The 21,680-nt window shown below is 40.6% G+C and overlaps 1 protein-coding gene across 1 annotated transcript in view; it reads right to left on the minus strand.

Moving 5' to 3' along the window:
* The window catches only part of LOC147014077 (uncharacterized), a 71,667-nt gene that overhangs the window by 43,212 nt on the left and 6,775 nt on the right, over window positions 1-21,680 (minus strand). Inside the window, exons 2-15 of the mRNA XM_085850589.1 lie at window positions 19,650-19,835; window positions 10,340-10,350; window positions 10,040-10,102; window positions 9,483-9,533; window positions 9,116-9,160; window positions 8,816-8,869; window positions 8,026-8,079; window positions 7,849-7,902; window positions 7,675-7,728; window positions 7,532-7,585; window positions 6,841-6,885; window positions 5,866-5,919; window positions 5,709-5,753; window positions 2,971-3,024 (exon numbers count right to left, since the gene is read on the minus strand). Coding sequence (XP_085706715.1) covers window positions 2,971-3,024; window positions 5,709-5,753; window positions 5,866-5,919; window positions 6,841-6,885; window positions 7,532-7,585; window positions 7,675-7,728; window positions 7,849-7,902; window positions 8,026-8,079; window positions 8,816-8,869; window positions 9,116-9,160; window positions 9,483-9,533; window positions 10,040-10,102; window positions 10,340-10,350; window positions 19,650-19,835 — 824 coding nt within the window. The remainder of the gene's footprint in view (window positions 1-2,970; window positions 3,025-5,708; window positions 5,754-5,865; window positions 5,920-6,840; window positions 6,886-7,531; window positions 7,586-7,674; window positions 7,729-7,848; window positions 7,903-8,025; window positions 8,080-8,815; window positions 8,870-9,115; window positions 9,161-9,482; window positions 9,534-10,039; window positions 10,103-10,339; window positions 10,351-19,649; window positions 19,836-21,680) is intronic.

Consider the following 21,680-nt stretch of genomic DNA (forward strand, 5'->3'; position numbering starts at 1 on the left):
TTTTTTTTTTTGGTTTTTTTTTTTACTGCAGTGCCGAGTTTCAGATAAAATCTTGTTGGCATTGCAATGGCAAACTATCCAATAAGAGCTGTTTGGTGTGTGTGTGTGTGTGTGTGTGTGTGTGTGTGTGTGTGTGTGTGTGTGTGTGTGTGTGTGTGTGTGTGTGTGTGTGTGTCTTTGTGTTTGTCACCATTTTTCTCAGAGAGGGCCAAACTGATCTTTGTCAAACTTTCAGAGGGTCATGCTTGAGTGCTGGGGAGTGGTTTAGGCGAATTAAAAAAAAAAAAAAAATATATATATATATATATATATATATATATATATATATATATATATATATATATATATATATATATATATATATCGAGAGATTGAAAAAAAAAAGTTTGATTTTTGGGATTTTCTTTTTTAAAGTCACTCTGTCGTGCCGATATGCCTGGTGTTGGCTTAAAGGTTAGGGTAGTGGGTTTGGGATCCCAGGGTCCTGAGTTCAAATCCCGCTCGGCTGTTGAATTATTACGAGGTGGGGTTGACTCAGCCGGTCATCCTTCTGAGGTCGGCAAATGAGTACCAGCTTGCTGGAATGATTGAGCCTTTTGAGTAGCCTATGTCGGAGTGGCGACCCACCCAGAATTGTGCCCAATAGCCCAGGAGGCTGTTTGACAGCACCTACACTGTACAGAGTATAGTCCCAATGGATGGATGGATGGAAGTGCCGAAGCTTTTTTTGAAGGTAAATATTAAATGATCCCCAACCCCATTTGTCTGTGGGTGTAGGGAAGTGTTTTAGCCCCCCCCCCCCCCACACAAAAACATAGACCAGACAACACCGGGTACCTTAGCTCATGATATTATAATTTAGTGAATAGATAATGAAGTCCAGGATTGAAGAAAGGACTTTTGCACGTTTAGGTTTTACAGTGTTGATGCCTCAATAAAGAGATTGTACGTGCATGAAACATAAGGACATTAGAAGATATCAATGTACTGTTCGACTGATTACAAGGACGTAAGGTTGGAGAAATCAGCACAGAAAATAGGATTTTGATACAACAGTCTCTGTGAGGGTTGGTGTTGGTCCAAACAAAAATCAATGGATTTTATCAATCGAAAAGCAGATAAGAGTATGTTAAACCACCGCGTATGTTAAAGAAAACCTTTCAACAGAGCAAAAAAAAGCCTTTCATCATACTTTTCTCTTTTACTCGAAGGGAAAATGCTTTGAAATATCTGCCACACATCGTTTCTTATGGCAGCCAAACTTACCAAGTCTCAGTTGATAAAATCAATTTGGGAATTAAAACCTGGAGTCATCGTGTTGTGAGCCAAGAACTCAAATGGTAGCAACAATAAGGTGCAGCCTACATTGTCAGAAAGAGTGTGTTTTCAGTATTAACGTGATGCTGCTATCCCACTCGGTCAGAACCGTTGAGGGTTTAACCTGCTTGGACCAAAGCTTTAGTTTAAACACAAGTGCTCAAAATGACAAGGTACACACGGGTCAATTTCTCTCTTTATTTGGTCATTTTATACCGTTTGGTATTTTCCCACCAAGTGATCCATTGTTATTAAGTCATTGATTTCCTGAGCCTCAGCAGAGAGATTGCGACAGATTCTGTCGACGGATGCCTTGAGTATTCAGACATGTAAATAGCTTCATCCAAACAGCTTGAAGAGTTTCTTTTTGTCAGAATAAGCAAGCTAAATAAATGCTGGGGTTGTCATATTTATGTCTACATGAACGCACACACGCACGCATGCACGCACACACAATATTGGCCTGAGGAAGCCGGCTGTGAAGCAGGTGAAACGTCACCTGAGGCCGTGTCTGCTCTTACTTATTGCTAAAATCAGCGGAGTAGATCTAGTTTACCTTTACTTGGAAGTGCCTTCCTTCTTTGAAAAAATATATGCGTGTGTGTGTGTGTGTGTGTGTGTGTGTGTGTGTGTGTGTGTGTGTGTGTGTGTGTGTGTGTGTGTATCACTGTGTGTGAAGCCTTCTCTTTGATTTCTATACAATTCCACACTCCTTCACCAATCTCCACTAAATTTTGCATACGTGCTGGGGTTACCCAGGGTCAAGTATTTGCACAGAAAATCCTTCCTCCGACCCTTGCAAGGCGTCTCTCTGTATGTACGTGTGTGTGCACATCTGAAAATCATATTAATAAGTGACAACATGAGACTGTGGAGAAACCAACCTCAAATAAGGAAATGAAGCCATTTGGTCCTCAGGTAAAATTTTGCTGCAGCTTCAAACATCAATCTTTTTGATGATTTACTCAAGTCTAACTTACCTGATGTTAATCGGGTGACTGAGCTTGTATATAAATAACGAGACCCAACCCCCACTCTCTCACCTGTAATTGGACGGAATAACCAATGACCTCTCACCTAATCAATTACCCAAGATGCCGAGGATTATCAAATAAATTAACTCTTCTCATGCTCTTCCAGCCAAAGAAAATTGCATAAAGCAACCATGAAAAGTTGCGCAAGGTAAGCCCTTTGCTGTTTCAAACCCCACCCAAGTTCCTATACAACTGCAGAGATTCACACGCAGTACATACAAGAGAATCCCAATGGGATTCTCGTTTTTGTACAACCTGTGGATGTCTGCAGCTGTAGAGAAACCAAGGTGGGGTTTGAAACAGCAATGGGCTTACCTTGCGTAGCCTTTCATGGCTCCTTTTTGCAGCTTTCTTTGGCTAGAAGAGCATGGAGTTATATATAAATAATGCACTCCAGAGGACAGCCTTCATTTGATCACACAGTCTGACATTATTTTTGATGAAAGATCGTTTAACATTGAGAAACTCAATAATACTTGAACTTTGACACTATAAATTGTTGTATTGATAATATTAACTAGTAGTGCAAGCCGAAGGGTGGTAGGAACCTTGAACAATTGGCATCATGATGCATGACTTGAGGTTAAAGCATTCACACGTTTGATTTCACATTCCTTACCTTGATTCCAACAGCTCCTGCAAAACCAGGGGCTCCACGTGCTCCAGGGCTACCCTGTGTGGGAGAGATCTCCATTAAAAGGAGGTATGTGGTGTATGCCTGACAAAGTGTCTCACATGTTGTGACTTTAATTGAAGATATGAAGGTAGTTCAAGGATGACGTGGATTTTTTTTATTCCAGAAAAAAATAAAGAAAACTAAAAGGTAGTTAATGAAAATTTCACCAATTTCTCAAGGTCTTCCCCCTTCCTGCACGTTCAAACTTGGCCCATTCATGTGGTAGCGCCTCAATGCTATCTGCATGCAAATCTTAGGGATGTGGATGCTGCCATTTCAGGACACGTGCTTTGACACCATCATTCATAAACAATGCAACCAGATGTTATTTGAGTGGTCCGAGGAAAAAAACAATCACACGGTGATGAAGTCGAGACTGGAAGTGATGATTTAGACCTTAGGAGTGGTCATGGTCACATTTTACTGAAGGATGATCCTCACATGTGAGGGTGAGGATCATTGTTCAGCAGCCACCTCACGAGACAGCATACCAGACCACCACCTGCAGATGACGTGTCTCAAGTCATTGCAAAACGAGTCACTATAGTAATCAATGTTCATAGTTTTCCCAAATTCAATAAATTCCAGATAAATTAAACCATCGAACTCCCAAAACATATTGAGGTCCCACATGAATTATACCATCGAGACCTAAGCTTTTGGGCTGATGGATGAATGTTGAATTATTTTGATGATATGGATCAAGAACATCTCCACTCCATGCTGGCTCATGCTTTGACTCTGGTGTGAAATGATGGACCCAGACTGAGGTCTCATCACACGTCACAATCGTCTTCAATAAACCATCTCTGTCCAATGATCTCTGATGCAACTGCTACACGAGTCACCATTTGATCAAGCGTGAGGTCCTTCGCTAAACACCTTACACCAACCTTGTCGAACACAAAGTGAGAATGAATGATTGATTGATCCCACACTTCCAACACCAGGTTCAAATTATTCTGCTCTTTCACGAATAATAATCTAGTGATTCTCCAAAACGATCCGTTCAACAAATTGAATGTTTACTTGAATGACAGTAGTTGATTGCATGCGAGAATGCTGAAGGTCTTTCACCAAATCGCAGCCATTATTGAACTCCCTGCTCCGTTTAAACATAGAAATGTGTGAAAAACAAACATCACAAGGTTGTGAAGACGGTCTCATGTGAATTCCAGCTTGTTTGATGTTCTCCTTCACAACAAACATAATGATACACCTCCATTCCACTGTACACGTGACTGTTTGCCACCGTTTTGGTTTTTTTTTTACAAAGAATGCTTTGACCAGCACTCGCATCACTTCCTGTGTAACTTGCTCAAGGAAGGTAACATCATTGGGCAAAATTTTAGTGTTGGACTAATTTTCACATGTTCTACGGTAAAAGTCCAGGTCCACCTTGAGCCACCTTCAGAACAAGCAACAATAATAATATTAACACATTAATAATAACAATAATAACAATGAATTTTGGAGAATGCTGTATGAAGCTGTGTTCAAAGTCCACTTTAACTGTAATACTGCGGAAGTAAAGTTTTTACATTAATTATTATTGGAATCTCCCGCGACGGAGCTGAGTCCAATGGCCTATCACTTCGGCCATCACAGACAGGTCGGTGGTCTCCTGTGTGTTCTACCGGTTCCTTTCTGGTCTTACACCTTCTGCTTTTCCCATGCTTTGTCCCCCCCCCTCAGGTTTCTGGTCCACCACAAACCTCCTTCTGGTGAAACTACCTAAATTCAGCATCATTGTTCACTTCCACTCATTACTTCCTCGTTTTTCAACTTCCATATCCTCTTCAATCTCATTCTTCTCTCCAGGTCTACGAGACAGCCGTTCACCACCATCTCAGATCAACCCCAATCCATCCAAAACCATGATCTTTTCTACTCCCATTAACCCCTCCCCCCATCCCACCCCAATCTCTCCTCCTTCCAAATTTCCAGTTTTCCCTCCTGACACTTTCCTTCTGTATCCATCTTGTCCACCCCGTGCATCCTCTCCTACACCCATTGTTTGTCCGCCTCCCACTGTCTTGGCCTTCACTTCTGCTGTTGATGACGTCCTTGCCCCTCTCTCTCTGCTATTCCTTTTGTCTTGTTACATCCTGATCCATTCAATATACGACAACTAGCTCTTCCATGAGCCTCGACGATGTATACAAAAATTCTCAAAATCAGTGCTTCATTCCTGTTTGCTTCCAAGTTATTCTTCAACCTCAGCTCTGATAGCTGATGCACATAAACTGTTGCCCTGTGAATTGAACAGGTGAGTTGAACAGGTGTTTCCCTGTGAATTGAAGAGAAGGGAGTATGATAGGAAAGAGAAAAGAAGGGAAAGGGAAGAGTGGGTACAGAAGGAAAAGGTTTGTAGGAGATAGGAGTAAGGGGGAGGGAACGGAAAGGGCAAAATATTGAACATATGGAGGAGAGGATGAGGGAGATGGGAGGATGGGGGGGAGGGGTGGGGGAAGTTAAATAAAAATCCGCCATTTTTTGTCCATAATAAATAGATGGCACCTTACACCACAGTTTGAAACTGCATCCACTACAAAAGAACTACCGCACTGGTTACGCCATTGTTGTCATCATCGATTTTTTGGCTATGTTCATCCTGACTTGCATTTTGTGATGTGGCAGTTCATGTTCCTGCTTTGTGATATGAAATGCATCCTACTCACAGTGGAACCGGTGGATCCAGTGAGACCGTCTGTACCACGGGCACCCTGCAAAAAACATGAAGGATTTCAAATCACTATCATAGACATGATTAAGCCCACTCTAGACCAGATTTTGTCCCGTCATAGAAAATGCGATCGAGTTGAGGATGTAACTTACCACAGCACCAGGAGCACCAGGACGTCCACGCTCACCAGTTGATCCACGAGAACCCTGTAATGATATTGCAGAACATCCTATAAACGACCATTTAAAGTGAATGGTGGTAATTTAATGCCAACAAGAAAAAGAGCAATCAGAGATTGCCGACCCTCGCCAGGACTTCTTTTGAGTGGTGTATATTTTTTTCTTGTAGGTTTTAGGGAAAATCCAATATGGCTACCAAACCATGTGACCTATGATATCATAGGTGTGAATATTTTGTTCCTCATGGACAAGTGGTCATACATGTAAAGTTTCGCTTCGATCTGTTCAGCCATTTCAGAGAAGATTTTTGAAGGTTGTTTTTTTTAAAACAATATGGCTGCCGAATCACGTGACCAATGACTGGCATCATGATTCTTTTTTTCTTCTGTGGACCATTTTATCCCGAGGTGACCCTCAAATTTTTCATACTGATTGCATGTGGCGGTCGACATATTATATGCAATTATGACGTCAAAACGAGGGCACCTCTGATGTCATGTGAAAGACAACATTGGTACAAGGTGGTCGACTTCATCCGGAAATGGGCATATAATGCACGGGGAATTAATATAACCTGCATTTATTTTTTACAATAAATAGCTGATAACACAGTCCAATAAACACACCATCTAGTGTTCGTCTGCAAAATTGTCCTGACGTGATGTTGTTTAAGCTAGTTGACCCAGTATTGGTTGAAATGTTGACAAATTTAATGCCAAGTAATTCATACGACTGTAAGGGGTTGTGAGTTTGTTGGCTCAACTGTCTGTGCTTCTGTATTGTAATCTGGTGATTGCAGGTTCAAATCCCAACCTCATTGCGACGGGGAATGGCAAGCTACCCAGTGTACTTTCCCACCGAGGAAAAGCTTCAGCGTAAAACAAAAAATGTTCGAAAAAGAGAGTATGGTCATGATTGATGCATGATGTCTGTAAAGCTTGTAAGTACCGCTCGTCCTGAAGATCCAGTCTTGCCTGCAGGTCCAGTTTCACCCTGAAAAAAAAAAGCATTTTGATTTTCAAAATCGAAAATCTGGTCCCAGTTTATGATCTCTTTAAACTTTGGTAATGGGCTTACTGGGCTGGCAGGGTGGCTGAGATTAGAGGTATGTGCACTCACCTCCAAGCTGTCTACCTTGGGTTTGAATCCTGACCCAGCTATAAACTGTCATCCCGTTGTTTCACAGGCAGCGTGATTCATCAATGTGTGTGCCGTCCCTCGGATGGACGTTAAAGTGGGCGTCCCGTCTGTCGGCATTAGTTGCTGGACGTTAAAGATCCCACGGTGTCCTCCATGAAGAGTCGGCGAGCTACCGCCGACACCATGGACAAATTCCAAATTCCTGCCATAGCTGTTGCTGGGAAGGCAATGGCAAACCACCCAGTATAACCCTTGCCAAGAAGCTACTTTGGCAGCACCGACACTCTGTAACCCAGCATGGTACAAAAGAAAAATGAGCTCATCAGATGTCCCAATGAGTGAAATCGATTTACTTCTGTTTTTGTTTTGCTTGTTGCATCAAACACCCTTAGTTCTTGATTAGATAATAACCTCAAAGTCACGTAAGTTACATTACATGAGCAAATTAAGTAATTTATTGCTCCCAAATTGAATCGTAAAAAACATAAGTTTGAAAAACCTTAGGGCCTTGAACACCAGGTTCTCCTTTAACGCCATTCAATCCGGAGTAACCCTGGAAAACAGTAGCAGAAAGTAAACAACTTCATCTGAGTATACTCAATGGCTCACACCGAAAGCAAATGAGCATCCAATCACACTCACCCTGTGGCCTTTCAGACCAGGCAAGCCAGGTGTTCCGGGGAATCCTCGGAGGCCCTATTAGAAAGAACAATGTCAAGGACATACTTTATGTAATCACCATTACTTTACAATGAAACTCGATGGAAACTGAAGAAACATGTTGAGTGGTGAAGCCTGCGCCATTTGAAGACTCACCTGTGAGCCAGGAGTACCTGCCTCTCCAGCAGCTCCAGGTCTTCCTGAAGAGCCCTGGGAAACAAAAGGAAGACGATCCAATCAAGCTCATATAAGCCAGCTGCAATGATGTAATATGATGACTGTAAATGTGATGTATTTTATCAATAATCGTCGGCGTGCTTCAAATGTACGTACGGGCATTCCGAGGGATCCGGGAGCGCCTGCAGGCCCCGGGGGACCAAATTGTCCCTGTAATCAAACACAGTAGAAAGACAACACTGATATTAAAAAAATATATAAAAAACTCACGCACATCTCCTCAAGATAATGACGGGCAATCAAGGTAAGCTCCCCCAGGGCATTGTGGGTAATACAGCTAGAAAATAGTACGATGGGCCTTCTTTGGTAAATCCTGTTCAAAGGTGAACGTTGACAACAGGAGAGCGAGTCAGAAACGATGCTCTTACTTGTTCTGTTATGATCTTCAAATTCCTTTCAATTTTTCCCCAAAAAGCCTGCCATGAAAATGTTCTGAACTTCCTCGTCTTTTTATTTTTATTTTTTAGGATTGTGCACTTCTTTGGCTGCAGGTCAGTGTGACCACTCCTTGGCTTTTTTTCACAAGATCTTGGCATCTTGGTTTTCTATAGGTTTTCTATTATCATCGCTTTTCCGAATCCTTGTGAATTCTTGGCTTTTTTTCATTGGCTCACCTTGGCATTTATGAAAATGAGGAGTGGTCACAATGCTGCAGGTGGCATGCACAAAAAGTTTGCCTTTTAACGTCTTTGGAATGTTAAGGATCGCAATCAACATATAATGTATGGAGTGAGAGAAACTGTGCAATGGGTCATCGGGTAAATTGGGACGCCCCCTCTCGCAGCCATTCTTGGCTAATACAACCCCCCCCCCCCATGTCCCAATACTTTCAAAAACTACTTCATAAATAAAAACAATAGAAATAGTGTAAAGGAATGCTACGTACTGGAGCTCCTGATGATCCAGGATCACCTGGAATGCCTGAAGATCCTGGAGGACCCTACGGAACAGAGTAGTGAATGCAGCCTTGAATTAGCCAAATGGTCCAGCTTGTCGTAACCAGCACAGGATGAATGACCTTCGTGACTTGCAATGGGGCTACAGGTCACCATCGTCATATTTATTGCGAATTCCATCACAAGCAACATGGGAAAGGCCGATAAGGGTTATTCAGGCTTTGTCCTAAAACTGCTCCAATGCTATAAACAAGTTATTTCAAGGATTGAAAAGTAAGTGATGTACTTACGGCACGGCCAACAGATCCAACAGGCCCCACTGGTCCAGCAGGACCCTGCAAAACCACAGAAATTACGGTCACTGTTAATCGAACACATTGGTCATGGAGGTCGATTGGGTCCATAAGGTCAGAATAATACGAAATCAAAGAGGAGGTTCCTTAAGTCACAGACAACCCGATGAAGATCAGTTAACTATTGTACCACGTGACCGTCGCAATAAGGAAACTACAGGCAAAGCAGCTCCGATCAATATCAATAAAATTCCATGAATACAGGACTATAGTACGTTAAGCATCTGGCAATCCAGGTGTCAACCATTTGATAACTAGAACAGTCACATCTTTTTTGAGGAAGAAAATAACAAAGCGAACTTACTGGCAGTCCAGGCATGGCGTTGTCCGTTTTCACCTGTCCTCCCATCTGAGCCTGAAAAAAAAATCACAGCACACCATTATGTCATTGTAGTCCATCCTTTAAAAAGACACACAGCTGAGATAAGACTTCCATATAAAGACCCTTGGTGCCCCCTCGTGAAATTTACGTCTCGCTACAAGACAAATAAGTTTTGTCAAAAGACTCATTTGCTATGTACTACATTCGCATGGGGGGTTGAGAATGGGAGCAGCAGGCATTAATAAAATAAACATTGAGAAAAAAAAAAAGTGATGGAAAGGGGGAGAGTAATAAAGGAGATCCGGAAAAGTCAGAAGAGAAGGGAAATTAGTTCGGGATTATCTGAAGAATTGAGGACATGAAAGGGGCATGTATGGAGGCAGGGGGTGGGGGTGATCAAACATTCCATAATATTCACGTACGTAATAAATACATTGTCCCCAAGATAATTTAATCCTTCAGCAAGAGCCGTGATGGTTTGGTGAGTTGAACTGTACCTTTCGATACAAACCATGGAGTCTAATTGTAGTTTTTCTTACCTGTGCATGCACGGCAGGTGGTGACAGTCTTGGAATTTTGTCAGTTTCCTTCCAGTTTTCTTCCTAATCAAAATGCAAGATGCAACAAAACCATGATCAACACTAATAGCATAAATAAAAGTAATGATGATGATGATGATAAAAAAAAAACACAGTCCATTATCTTTGACACAGCTATCTCGAAATCCGATGTGAAAAGTACACACAGGGAAGGAAAATGGAATGGGAAGCAATGAAAGGAATGCCTTTGAAAAGATGTAAAAAGAAGTACAAAACAAACTTCTCGTGAGGATCACTTACCCCGTTTTCTTCTGCACGCGCACGCACAAACACAAGAAGAAATGCGAGTTAGTGAGGATAAATGTTCAGAGCAACATCCTGAGTATCAACAAAAACAGCAAATGAATATTTGTACAAATTTCAGTTGAAGGTAAAAATTCCAGGTGAGTATAATTTGTATACAATCGACAAGAATGTTATCAATATAATTATTATGGCTGTGAATATGGCTTGATAAATAATAATTAACAGAGGAATACAAAGTTACCAAGACTGAGCATTGAGTAATCGACTACAGAGCCTGACCAGGCTACACGGATTACAGTAGATCGGGGCAAGAACGATCTACAGTATTTGAAAGTACATCGGCATATGGACTCACACACTCACACACTCACCAATTACAATGGCATCTGCTGTTCCTTCAAGGAACAAGCGAACAACTCAGCATGTAGTAGATAGTAACACATTGTGTAGCATATAGTAACACACCTTGGAGTATATGGTAACACACCATATTGTATATAGTAACATGCTATGTCGTGAGAAATAGTAAACCAAAAGATTGTCGTAGTTTAACAGTTGAACCGATCTGCGATGCCTTTTATTCTTTATCCTGACACGAGCAAGGCACGTCGAAGAGCAAGGCAGACCTGACAGTGGGATGAATATCAAGTAAAATGGTTGACTTAGAAAAGTTTCATCGGGGTAATGAAGATTACGGGTCAGAACTGGGGATGACAAGAGATGGTGATGCATTGCTTACGTGAAGTCCGAGAGGGAATACGGAGACAGAACAGCCTCTGGAAGGTGGTTCTATTGATGGAAGACATGAGGAATAAAAGAGTTGAGATGTGAACTCAGCCTGGATTCTGGAAGTTTAACCAGGAGGGAGCTACCAGAAGAATGCATGCATCCTGGAATTGCTGGGAGAATAGGAGGATTGAGAGAGAGAGAGAGAGAGAAAGAGAAAGAGAGAGAGAGAGAGAGAGAGAGAGAGAGAGAGAGAGAGAGAGAGAGAGAGAGAGAGAGAGAGAGAGAGAGAGAGGAGGGAGCAATGTTGGAGAATAGATGGTATAAAACAGAGAGACTACTGACCTGCCCTGCAATGCGAGAGCAACAAACCCTGTGCTTCAGCCTCTTATGGGAGATTCCAATAATTTTGAGAGCTTTAGATTCCACAACATCGAGGAGAGACAGATGTGAGGCAGGGGCACCAGCCCATCATGGAGAGCAGTACTCCATTGAGTTACAGACAAAGGCCTTGTGGATTGTGAGTAACCCTGATTTTCCCAGGAAAGACTTGGATCGACAGAGGATGGCTAGTTTGCAACTTGTTTTTGAAACCAGCTTTGCGATGTGATCGGCCCAGGAAAGGTCATGGCTGATGGCTGATGGTGAGGCCTCCAACTTCAAGGGACCGAACCTCATCCAGTGGATGACCAAGGAAAGAGATAGGTAGGTTCGTTTGATGATCATTTCAGAGTGATCGGGTGAGATTGTGAGATTTTCCAGGATTACAGGATATGTTCCATTTATCAGACCAGTGCCAAATGATTTCCAGATCAGCAGAGAAGGATGCAACATTTGTCTGCCCAGCAAATGGATGGGGGTACTGTAAGACACAATGTGAAGTTGTCTGCAAAAAGGACTGCAAACACACTCGGTAGAGCGCGTCCATCTTCCAGGCTGAACAGTTTACGTTTTTGATCCCACTGATAGGCCGGATCTGCATCCAGACCTGACCCAAAATCTAATCGGCTTGTTCTTATCATCTAACCAACTCATCCATTAAGTTGTCATAACTCATCCACAACTTTTTGAAATATCATGCTCTGTATCGTTTTTGGCCGTATCCCCAAATTATGAATAATCCTATTATTAATTTGCAATTGGTCATTGGCTTTGACACCAATACAAATTTTTATTATGGACCCAAGGCACCAAAGCTACATGTATCGAACAAACAATTTCAAATGGAGCACCTCGCTGCCATTAGATCATTAAATTGCATCAGATGTGGCAATAAATGTGAATTGTTGCTCCCAGCTTGCCGGCTCGATGACAAAAGATTCCCATTTGTATTTTTGCCGACTCCATCCATTCCCAGTTTAAAATCCCATGTGGGCACGGGCAACTTGCTAGTCACTTTAAAAAATTTTTTTTTAAATCTATGATCCGGATCTGGATACAGATCTTCACTCAAATCTAACCAATTTGGCCTTGCCAAACACCCAAACTGTCCACCAAGATTTGTCTGAATTGGTCCATAACTTTTTGTGATATCCTACTCACAGACAAACAAACAAACAAACAACCAAACAGACACAAAGGGGTGAAACCATAACTTCCATCCACCTTCGGTGACAGGTAAAGAGGGACTTTTTAAAGCATCGGAGAGGTCATCAATATACAGGAAGAATAAGACTGGGTCCAAAACACTACCTTTGGAACTCAGGTCTCCACTGGGAGAGGGAAGGACAAGGTTTCATTGATGGCCACATTGACTGCGTCGGTTTAGGTCAGAGATACAGGAATGAAGGCATTCGATATGCCACAGGCAGAGAGATTGGCAAACAAAGCAGAATGCCAGAGATATGTCCAGGGAGAAGGTTCTAACCTCGTTTGAGATAGATGGCCTCTGACCACAGCTGACAGAGGAGCAGAAGCATGTCTAGAGAGTTGAGTGACTGGGACTGAATTCAACAGTTAAAATTGTTTTTTTAATCATAAACAATGTGATATAACTAAATGAGAAAACTATTTGAGACATATACAGTAGTTAAAATCTTATTAAAAAAAAAATTAATGCTATGGATGAAGCAGAACCCTTGCCAAAGCAATGTACAATTTATTAACAAAGGTATCGGGAGAGTAAGGAAATATGCGAGTAATTCATTCACAAGCATTTATTTGATCAACACTAGAATGTCACTGTTACCAACAATATGTACCAAACATGAGTAAATATGATGTAATGTATAATATTGGGAGATATTAGGTGTCGTGTTGGGAGATACCAGGTGTAATGTTGGGAGATATCAGGTGTAATGTTGAGATATAGCAGGTGTAATGTTGGGAGATACCAGGTGTAATGTTGGGAGATACCAGGTGTAATGTTGAGAGATACCAGGTGTAATGTTGAGAGATACCAGGTGTAATGTTGGGAGATATCAGGTGTAATGTTGAGATATAGCAGGTGTAATGTTGGGAGATACCAGGTGTAATGTTGAGAGATACCAGGTGTAATGTTGGGAGATATCAGGTGTAATGTTGAGATATAGCAGGTGTAATGTTGGGAGATACCAGGTGTAATGTTGAGAGATACCAGGTGTAATGTTGGGAGATATCAGGTGTAATGTTGGGAGATACAAGGTGTAATGTTGAGATATAGCAGGTGTAATGTTGGGAGATACCAGGTGTAATGTTGGGAGATACCAGGTGTAATGTTGAGATATAGCAGGTGTAATGTTGGGAGATACCAGGTGTAATGTTGAGATATAGCAGGTGTAATGTTGGGAGATACCAGGTGTAATGTTGGGAGATATCAGGTGTAATGTTTGGAGATATCAGTTGTAATGTTGGAAGATATCAGGTGTAATGTTGGGAGATATCAGGTGTAATGTTGGGAGATATCAGTTGTAATGTTGGGAGATATCAGGTGTAAAATTGGGAGATACCAGGTGAAATGTTGGGAGATACCAGGTGTAATGTTGTGAGATACCAGGTGTAATGTTGGGAGATACCAGGTGTAATGTTGAGATATAGCAGGTGTAATGTTGGGAGATACCAGGTGTAATAATGAGATATAGCAGGTGTAATGTTGGGAGATATCAGTTGTAATGTTGGGAGATATCATGTGTAATGTTGGGAGATATGAGGTTTAATGTTGGGATATATCAGATGTAATGTTGGGAGATATCAGTTGTAATGGTGGGAGATATCAGTTGTAATGTTGGGAGATATCAGATGTAATGTTGGGAGACATCATGTGTAATGTTGGGAGATACCAGGTGTAATGTTGGGAGATATCAGTTGTAATGTTGGGAGATATCAGGTGTAATGTTGGGAGATATCATGTGTAATGTTGGGAGATATGAGGTTTAATGTTGGGATATATCAGATGTAATGTTGGGAGATATCAGGTGTAATGTTGGGAGATATCAGTTGTAATGTTGGGAGATATCAGGTGTAATGTTGGGAGATATCATGTGTAATGTTGGGTGATATCAGGTGTAATGTTGGGAGATATCAGTTGTAATGTTGGGAGATATCAGTTGTAATGTTGGGAGATATCACATATAAGGTTGGGATATATCAGATGTAATGTTGGGAGATATCAGTTGTAATGTTGGGAGATATCAGATGTAATGTTGGGATATATCAGATGTAATGTTGGGAGATATCAGTTGTAATGTTGGGAGATATCAGTTGTAATGTTGGGAGATATCAGGTATAATGTTGGGATATATCATGTGTAATGTTGGGAGATATCAGGTGTAATGTTGGGAGATATCAGATGTAATGTTGTGAGATATTAGAAGTAATGTTGGGAGATATCATGTGTAATGTTGGGAGATATGAGGTTTAATGTTGGGATATATCAGATGTAATGTTGGGAGATATCAGTTGTAATGGTGGGAGATATCAGTTGTAATGTTGGGAGATATCAGATGTAATGTTGGGAGACATCATGTGTAATGTTGGGAGATACCAGGTGTAATGTTGGGAGATATCAGTTGTAATGTTGGGAGATATCAGGTGTAATGTTGGGAGATATCATGTGTAATGTTGGGAGATATGAGGTTTAATGTTGGGATATATCAGATGTAATGTTGGGAGATATCAGGTGTAATGTTGGGAGATATCAGTTGTAATGTTGGGAGATATCAGGTGTAATGTTGGGAGATATCATGTGTAATGTTGGGTGATATCAGGTGTAATGTTGGGAGATATCAGTTGTAATGTTGGGAGATATCAGTTGTAATGTTGGGAGATATCACATATAAGGTTGGGATATATCAGATGTAATGTTGGGAGATATCAGTTGTAATGTTGGGAGATATCAGATGTAATGTTGGGATATATCAGATGTAATGTTGGGAGATATCAGTTGTAATGTTGGGAGATATCAGTTGTAATGTTGGGAGATATCAGGTATAATGTTGGGATATATCATGTGTAATGTTGGGAGATATCAGGTGTAATGTTGGGAGATATCAGATGTAATGTTGTGAGATATCAGAAGTAATGTTGGGAGATATCATGTGTAATGTTGGGAGATATCAGATGTAATGTTGGGAGATATCATGTGTAATGTTGGGAGATATCAGATGTAATGTTGGGAGATATCAGAAGTAATGTTGGGAGATATCATGTGTAATGTTGGGAGATATCAGATGTAATGTTGGGAGATATCAGAAGTAATGTTGGGAGATATCATGTGTAATGTTGGGAGATATCATGTGTAATGTTGGGTGATCTCAGGTGTAATGTTGGGAGATATCAGATGTAATGTTGGGAGATATCAGATATAATGTTGGGATATATCAGGTGTAATGTTGGGATATATCATGTGTAATGTTGGGAGACATCATGTGTAATGTTGGGAGATATCAGATGTAATGTTGGGAGATATCAGGTGTAATGTTGGGATATATCAGTTGTAATGTTGGGATATATCATGTGTAATGTTGGGATATATCATGTGTAATGTTGGGAGACATCATGTGTAATGTTGGGAAATATCAGATGTAATGTAGGGAGATATCAGATATAATGTTGGGATATATCAGATGTAATGTTGGAATATATCAGATGTAATGTTGGGATATATCAAGTGTAATGTTGGGATATATCAGGTGTAATGTTGGGAGATATCAGGTGTAATGTTGGGAGATATCAGGTGTAATGTTGGGAGATATCAGGTGTAATGTTGGGATATATCAGGTGTAATGTTGGGAGACATCATGTGTAATGTTGGGAGATATCAGATGTAATGTTGGGAGATATCAGATATAATGTTGGGATATATCAGGTGTAATGTTGGGATATATCATGTGTAATGTTGGGAGACATCATGTGTAATGTTGGGAGATATCAGATGTAATGTTGGGAGATATCAGGTGTAATGTTGGGATATATCAGATGTAATGTTGGGATATATCATGTGTAATGTTGGGAGACATCATGTGTAATGTTGGGATATATCAGGTGTAATGTTGGGATATATCAGGTGTAATGTTGGGATATATCAGGTGTAATGTTGGGATATATCAGGTGTAATGTTGGGATATATCATGTGTAATGTTGGGAGACATCATGTGTAATGTTGGAAGATATCAGATGTAATGTTGGGATATATCAGATGTAATGTTGGGATATATCAGATGTAATGTTGGGAGATATCAGGTGTAATGTTGGGATATATCAGGTGTAATGTTGGGATATATCAGGTGTAATGTTGGGATATATCATGTGTAATGTTGGGAGACATCATGTGTAATGTTGGGAGATATCAGATGTAATGTTGGGATATATCAGGTGTAATGTTGGGAGACATCATGTGTAATGTTGGGAGATATCAGATGTAATGTTGGGATATATCAGATGTAATGTTGGGAGATATCAGATGTAATGTTGGGATATATCAAATGTAATGTTGGGAGATATCAGTTGTAATGTTGGGAGATATCAGTTGTAATGTTGGGAGATATCAGGTATAATGTTGGGATATATCATGTGTAATGTTGGGAGATATCAGGTGTAATGTTGGGAGATATCAGTTGTAATGTTGGGAGATATCATGTGTAATGTTGGGAGATATGAGGTTTAATGTTGGGATATATCAGATGTAATGTTGGGAGATATCATGTGTAATGTTGGGAGATATCAGATGTAATGTTGGGAGATATCAGAAGTAATGTTGGGAGATATCATGTGTAATGTTGGGAGATATCATGTGTAATGTTGGGTGATCTCAGGTGTAATGTTGGGAGATATCAGATGTAATGTTGGGAGATATCAGATATAATGTTGGGATATATCAGGTGTAATGTTGGGATATATCATGTGTAATGTTGGGAGACATCATGTGTAATGTTGGGAGATATCAGGTGTAATGTTGGGATATATCAGTTGTAATGTTGGGATATATCATGTGTAATGTTGGGAGACATCATGTGTAATGTTGGGAAATATCAGATGTAATGTTGGGAGATATCAGATATAATGTTGGGATATATCAGATGTAATGTTGGGATATATCAGATGTCATGTTGGGATATATCAAGTGTAATGTTGGGATATATCAGGTGTAATGTTGGGAGATATCAGGTGTAATGTTGGGAGATATCAGGTGTAATGTTGGGAGATATCAGGTGTAATGTTGGGATATATCAGGTGTAATGTTGGGAGACATCATGTGTAATGTTGGGAGATATCAGATGTAATGTTGGGAGATATCAGATATAATGTTGGGATATATCAGGTGTAATGTTGGGATATATCATGTGTAATGTTGGGAGACATCATGTGTAATGTTGGGAGATATCAGATGTAATGTTGGGAGATATCAGGTGTAATGTTGGGATATATCAGTTGTAATGTTGGGATATATCATGTGTAATGTTGGGAGACATCATGTGTAATGTTGGGAAATATCATATGTAATGTTGGGAGATATCAGATATAATGTTGGGATATATCAGATGTAATGTTGGGATATATCAGATGTAATGTTGGGATATATCAAGTGTAATGTTGGGATATATCAGGTGTAATGTTGGGATATATCAGGTGTAATGTTGGGATATATCAGGTGTAATGTTGGGATATATCAGGTGTAATGTTGGGATATATCATGTGTAATGTTGGGAGACATCATGTGTAATGTTGGAAGATATCAGATGTAATGTTGGGATATATCAGATGTAATGTTGGGATATATCAGATGTAATGTTGGGAGATATCAGGTGTAATGTTGGGATATATCAGGTGTAATGTTGGGATATATCAGGTGTAATGTTGGGATATATCATGTGTAATGTTGGGAGACATCATGTGTAATGTTGGGAGATATCAGATGTAATGTTGGGATATATCAGGTGTAATGTTGGGAGACATCATGTGTAATGTTGGGAGATATCAGATGTAATGTTGGGATATATCAGATGTAATGTTGGGAGATATCAGATGTAATGTTGGGATATATCAAATGTAATGTTGGGATATATCAGATGTAATGTTGGGAGATATCAGTTGTAATATTTCAGTGTTGAGTTGTGTTCTCTGCACTCTAACCCTCAGGTAAGGTTGCAATATTAGTGGTTCGAATGGGTTTAAGTTGGGATTTCAAACTGGACAATGAAGATTTTCAATGTTGTTTCCTCAAAAGCAATTAAGAGAGAAAGCAGGGTGGCACGGTGGATTGCCATTTTGGTGGAGGTAAGTGTCCTCACGATAGCACTGTATGAAAGCCAGTGGTGGCGCATTATCCAAAATGTCATAAAAAGACACCTGGGTGATACAGCACTTGCTGCTTTGCATTGTGGGAAAATAGACACATTAAATGTTCGGAGGTCTCATGTTAAGTTTGGATGCACAATCGAATGACTTTTCATAATACAGTATAGATCACTCTCTGCAATGCACCATGCGCAGTTTTTTTTCTTTCTTTTGGCATCCACTTATTGTAGTGACATCATATGCAGTTGGCATTCATTGATATATCGAAATCAAATTTTAGCCAATGAGTTTGTCATAAACTTTCACAAATTACTCTCATTTTCAGTGTCAGTGTAGGCGCTCTTGCACGTTGCACACATTCTTTCTCGTATCGTTTCGGATGTGTGCCCGTGGTTTTAAATGGAACTATAATGGAAGGTTTGCCATTGTCTTCTTGCCAATAATCGTGGTGGGAATTTGAAAATTGGTTGAGGTACGTTCACACAATGACCTACACTTTTCTACAGGAGTGCAACGTTATGCATTCCAGGTATTCTCCTATCAAGACCTGATAAATGAACCTCACATATACATTATACAGCATGAACACAACATGCTCTGTTCAGTGTGGTCTACAAACACCCACGGAGAGGGATACTTTGAGACCTAGAAGGGCTTCGGTCCACCTTCTGAAACCCACATATGGAAATTATAACAACCAACAACACACAGTCACACACTATAATGGTGATACATTTAGAAATAAATTATGATGGTGTAATCACTATAACAGAAGAAGTAAACAAATTCATTTATAATCGTTTCAGTGTCAGAACCTTGCATAATGACACCAGGAACCGTCAAACGCGACTTCACAAAGACCCACCCATGGGGCAGATGGGGCAGCATTCTCCTTCCAGAATGATGGGATTCGGGCAGTCGGAGACGAAGTCGCAGAAAACATCATCACAGAGGGTATTTCCGCTGTCACAAACGCATACCTTGCACGGCTCCGACTTCCACACATCTTTATCTGAATGAAGTTCTCCATTGAAGTGGCAGCTTCCATCACCTGCACACGGAGCACAATGAACGTCATTCTCAAACAATGTGTAACAATGCTTGTTTCATGTTGCAAACTAGAATGGCACTCAGTAGAGCACATACCTCCACCAGGCTGAACAGTTTACATTTTGTATCCCACTGACACACCGGATCTGGATCTGGACCTGAACCAAAATCGAATCGGCTTGTTGTTGTTGTTACCGAACCAACTCACCCATTTAAAAAATTCCCACATCCGGATCCGGATTCCGATGTTCAACAAAATCGAAACAATTCGTCCAATTGTCACACACCCAAACTGTCCACCAAGTTTCATCCGAATCCGTCTACAAGTTTTTGTGATATCCTGCTCACAGATAGACAAACAGACAAGAAGACATCAGGTGGTAGCCTGACAGGTACGACGAAAATCATGCAAATGAAGCCACTGTCACCTTGACCTTTAAACATGGTTGTAATTTGACACCTGCTTCTTTAAGCATTTCCGAGTTATCATCTTTTTTGTCCCTAAAAAAAAAATGTAAAAAAAACCACAAAGCCGATACTTAACATGGGTGACTTCGATGCCATGGAAATGACATGAGACATTAACGAATTGCCGCCATTTTTGGAAATGCGCCATCCTTCCCCCCAGCCACAACAGAAATCCTGCGTTTTAATAACGTTCAGATTGTCAAATCTGCTTGGAATTTGTAGGCGACGTTCTCCAACTCACTTGTGTCAAGTTTGATGTCACGTAGCGCAAACACTTTTGGTCATATCTGTTTTATACAAATGACATCACTGTCATCTTTACCGTAAATAGTTTAAAAACAAAGCACAATCGACAGCCTCATTTTTGTGCTTCGGAATCGTCTGGTAAAGTTTGACGAAGACGCCTGAAAGCGTTCTCGAGTTATCACACTCACAGACAAACAACCAAACGAGAGTGGTGAGTACGACATATGATGAAAAATTTAAATTTTCGTCATAACAAACAGCCAGGGTTGAAAACAAACTCCATCCACCTTTGGTGGCGGAGGTAACGATACCCGGTCAGGTTATGTGAGACACCACACCGGGTACATCAGACCTATCGGTAAGACCTGCAATCATCGATCGCAACCATGACTGAGATTTAATTGATTTGAAATTGATGAAGATGATGATGATGATGATGATGATGATGAAATCCTCATTGCTTTTACGCGTATTAACTGTTGAAGTCTTGACGTGGTATTTATTTGCTCTTCTTTCGAAATTGCAGACAGCTAACGATCAAGATGTCGTGCACGGTTACGTGACGTATCTGGGAATGATACCAACGGTTGGGTCATCGTGTCCTTGTGTTTCCTTTGCAGCCACACACGTTGGTATTCGTCCTCCATTGAGCTCTTCCTCGTTTTCATAAGCTTGTGCACCGGAGAGGACTCTTCAATGTACCAAGTGTTTCGATGAAGACGGGCTTTAAAGGTTGTGCGTTATCCTTTTGTGTTGTGGGAATGTCATTTAGGGGTTGTCCACTTATTAGGTATCCACGAGGGAGGAGAGCTAAATTAGGAGATTTTTTAAAGAGAAAGGGGAAAGAAAAAAAAAGTAGGCGGTGAGAGGGGCACAAAAGCTGGGAGACAGAGGTATGTCATGGTTCCTTCCCTCATATTTCACACGAAAAAGTGGATGGCTTTTTAGTCTGAATCCATGCACAACTTTTTGAAAAATCCAGCTCAAAGACAAACAAACAGACAGACAGACAGACAGAGGGCAGTGAAAACATAAGGTAATAAGGAAACACAGGTTAGACTGATGGTGTTTTTGTAATTTTATTTCATTTTGTATACACTGTCGAGGCTCGTATGAGAGGCTGTAATTGCAT

The sequence above is a fragment of the Eptatretus burgeri genome, chromosome 13 (assembly GCF_056783735.1).
Source record: "Eptatretus burgeri isolate ZD-2024b chromosome 13, Ebu_testis_v1, whole genome shotgun sequence".
Classification (NCBI taxonomy): domain Eukaryota; kingdom Metazoa; phylum Chordata; class Myxini; order Myxiniformes; family Myxinidae; genus Eptatretus; species Eptatretus burgeri.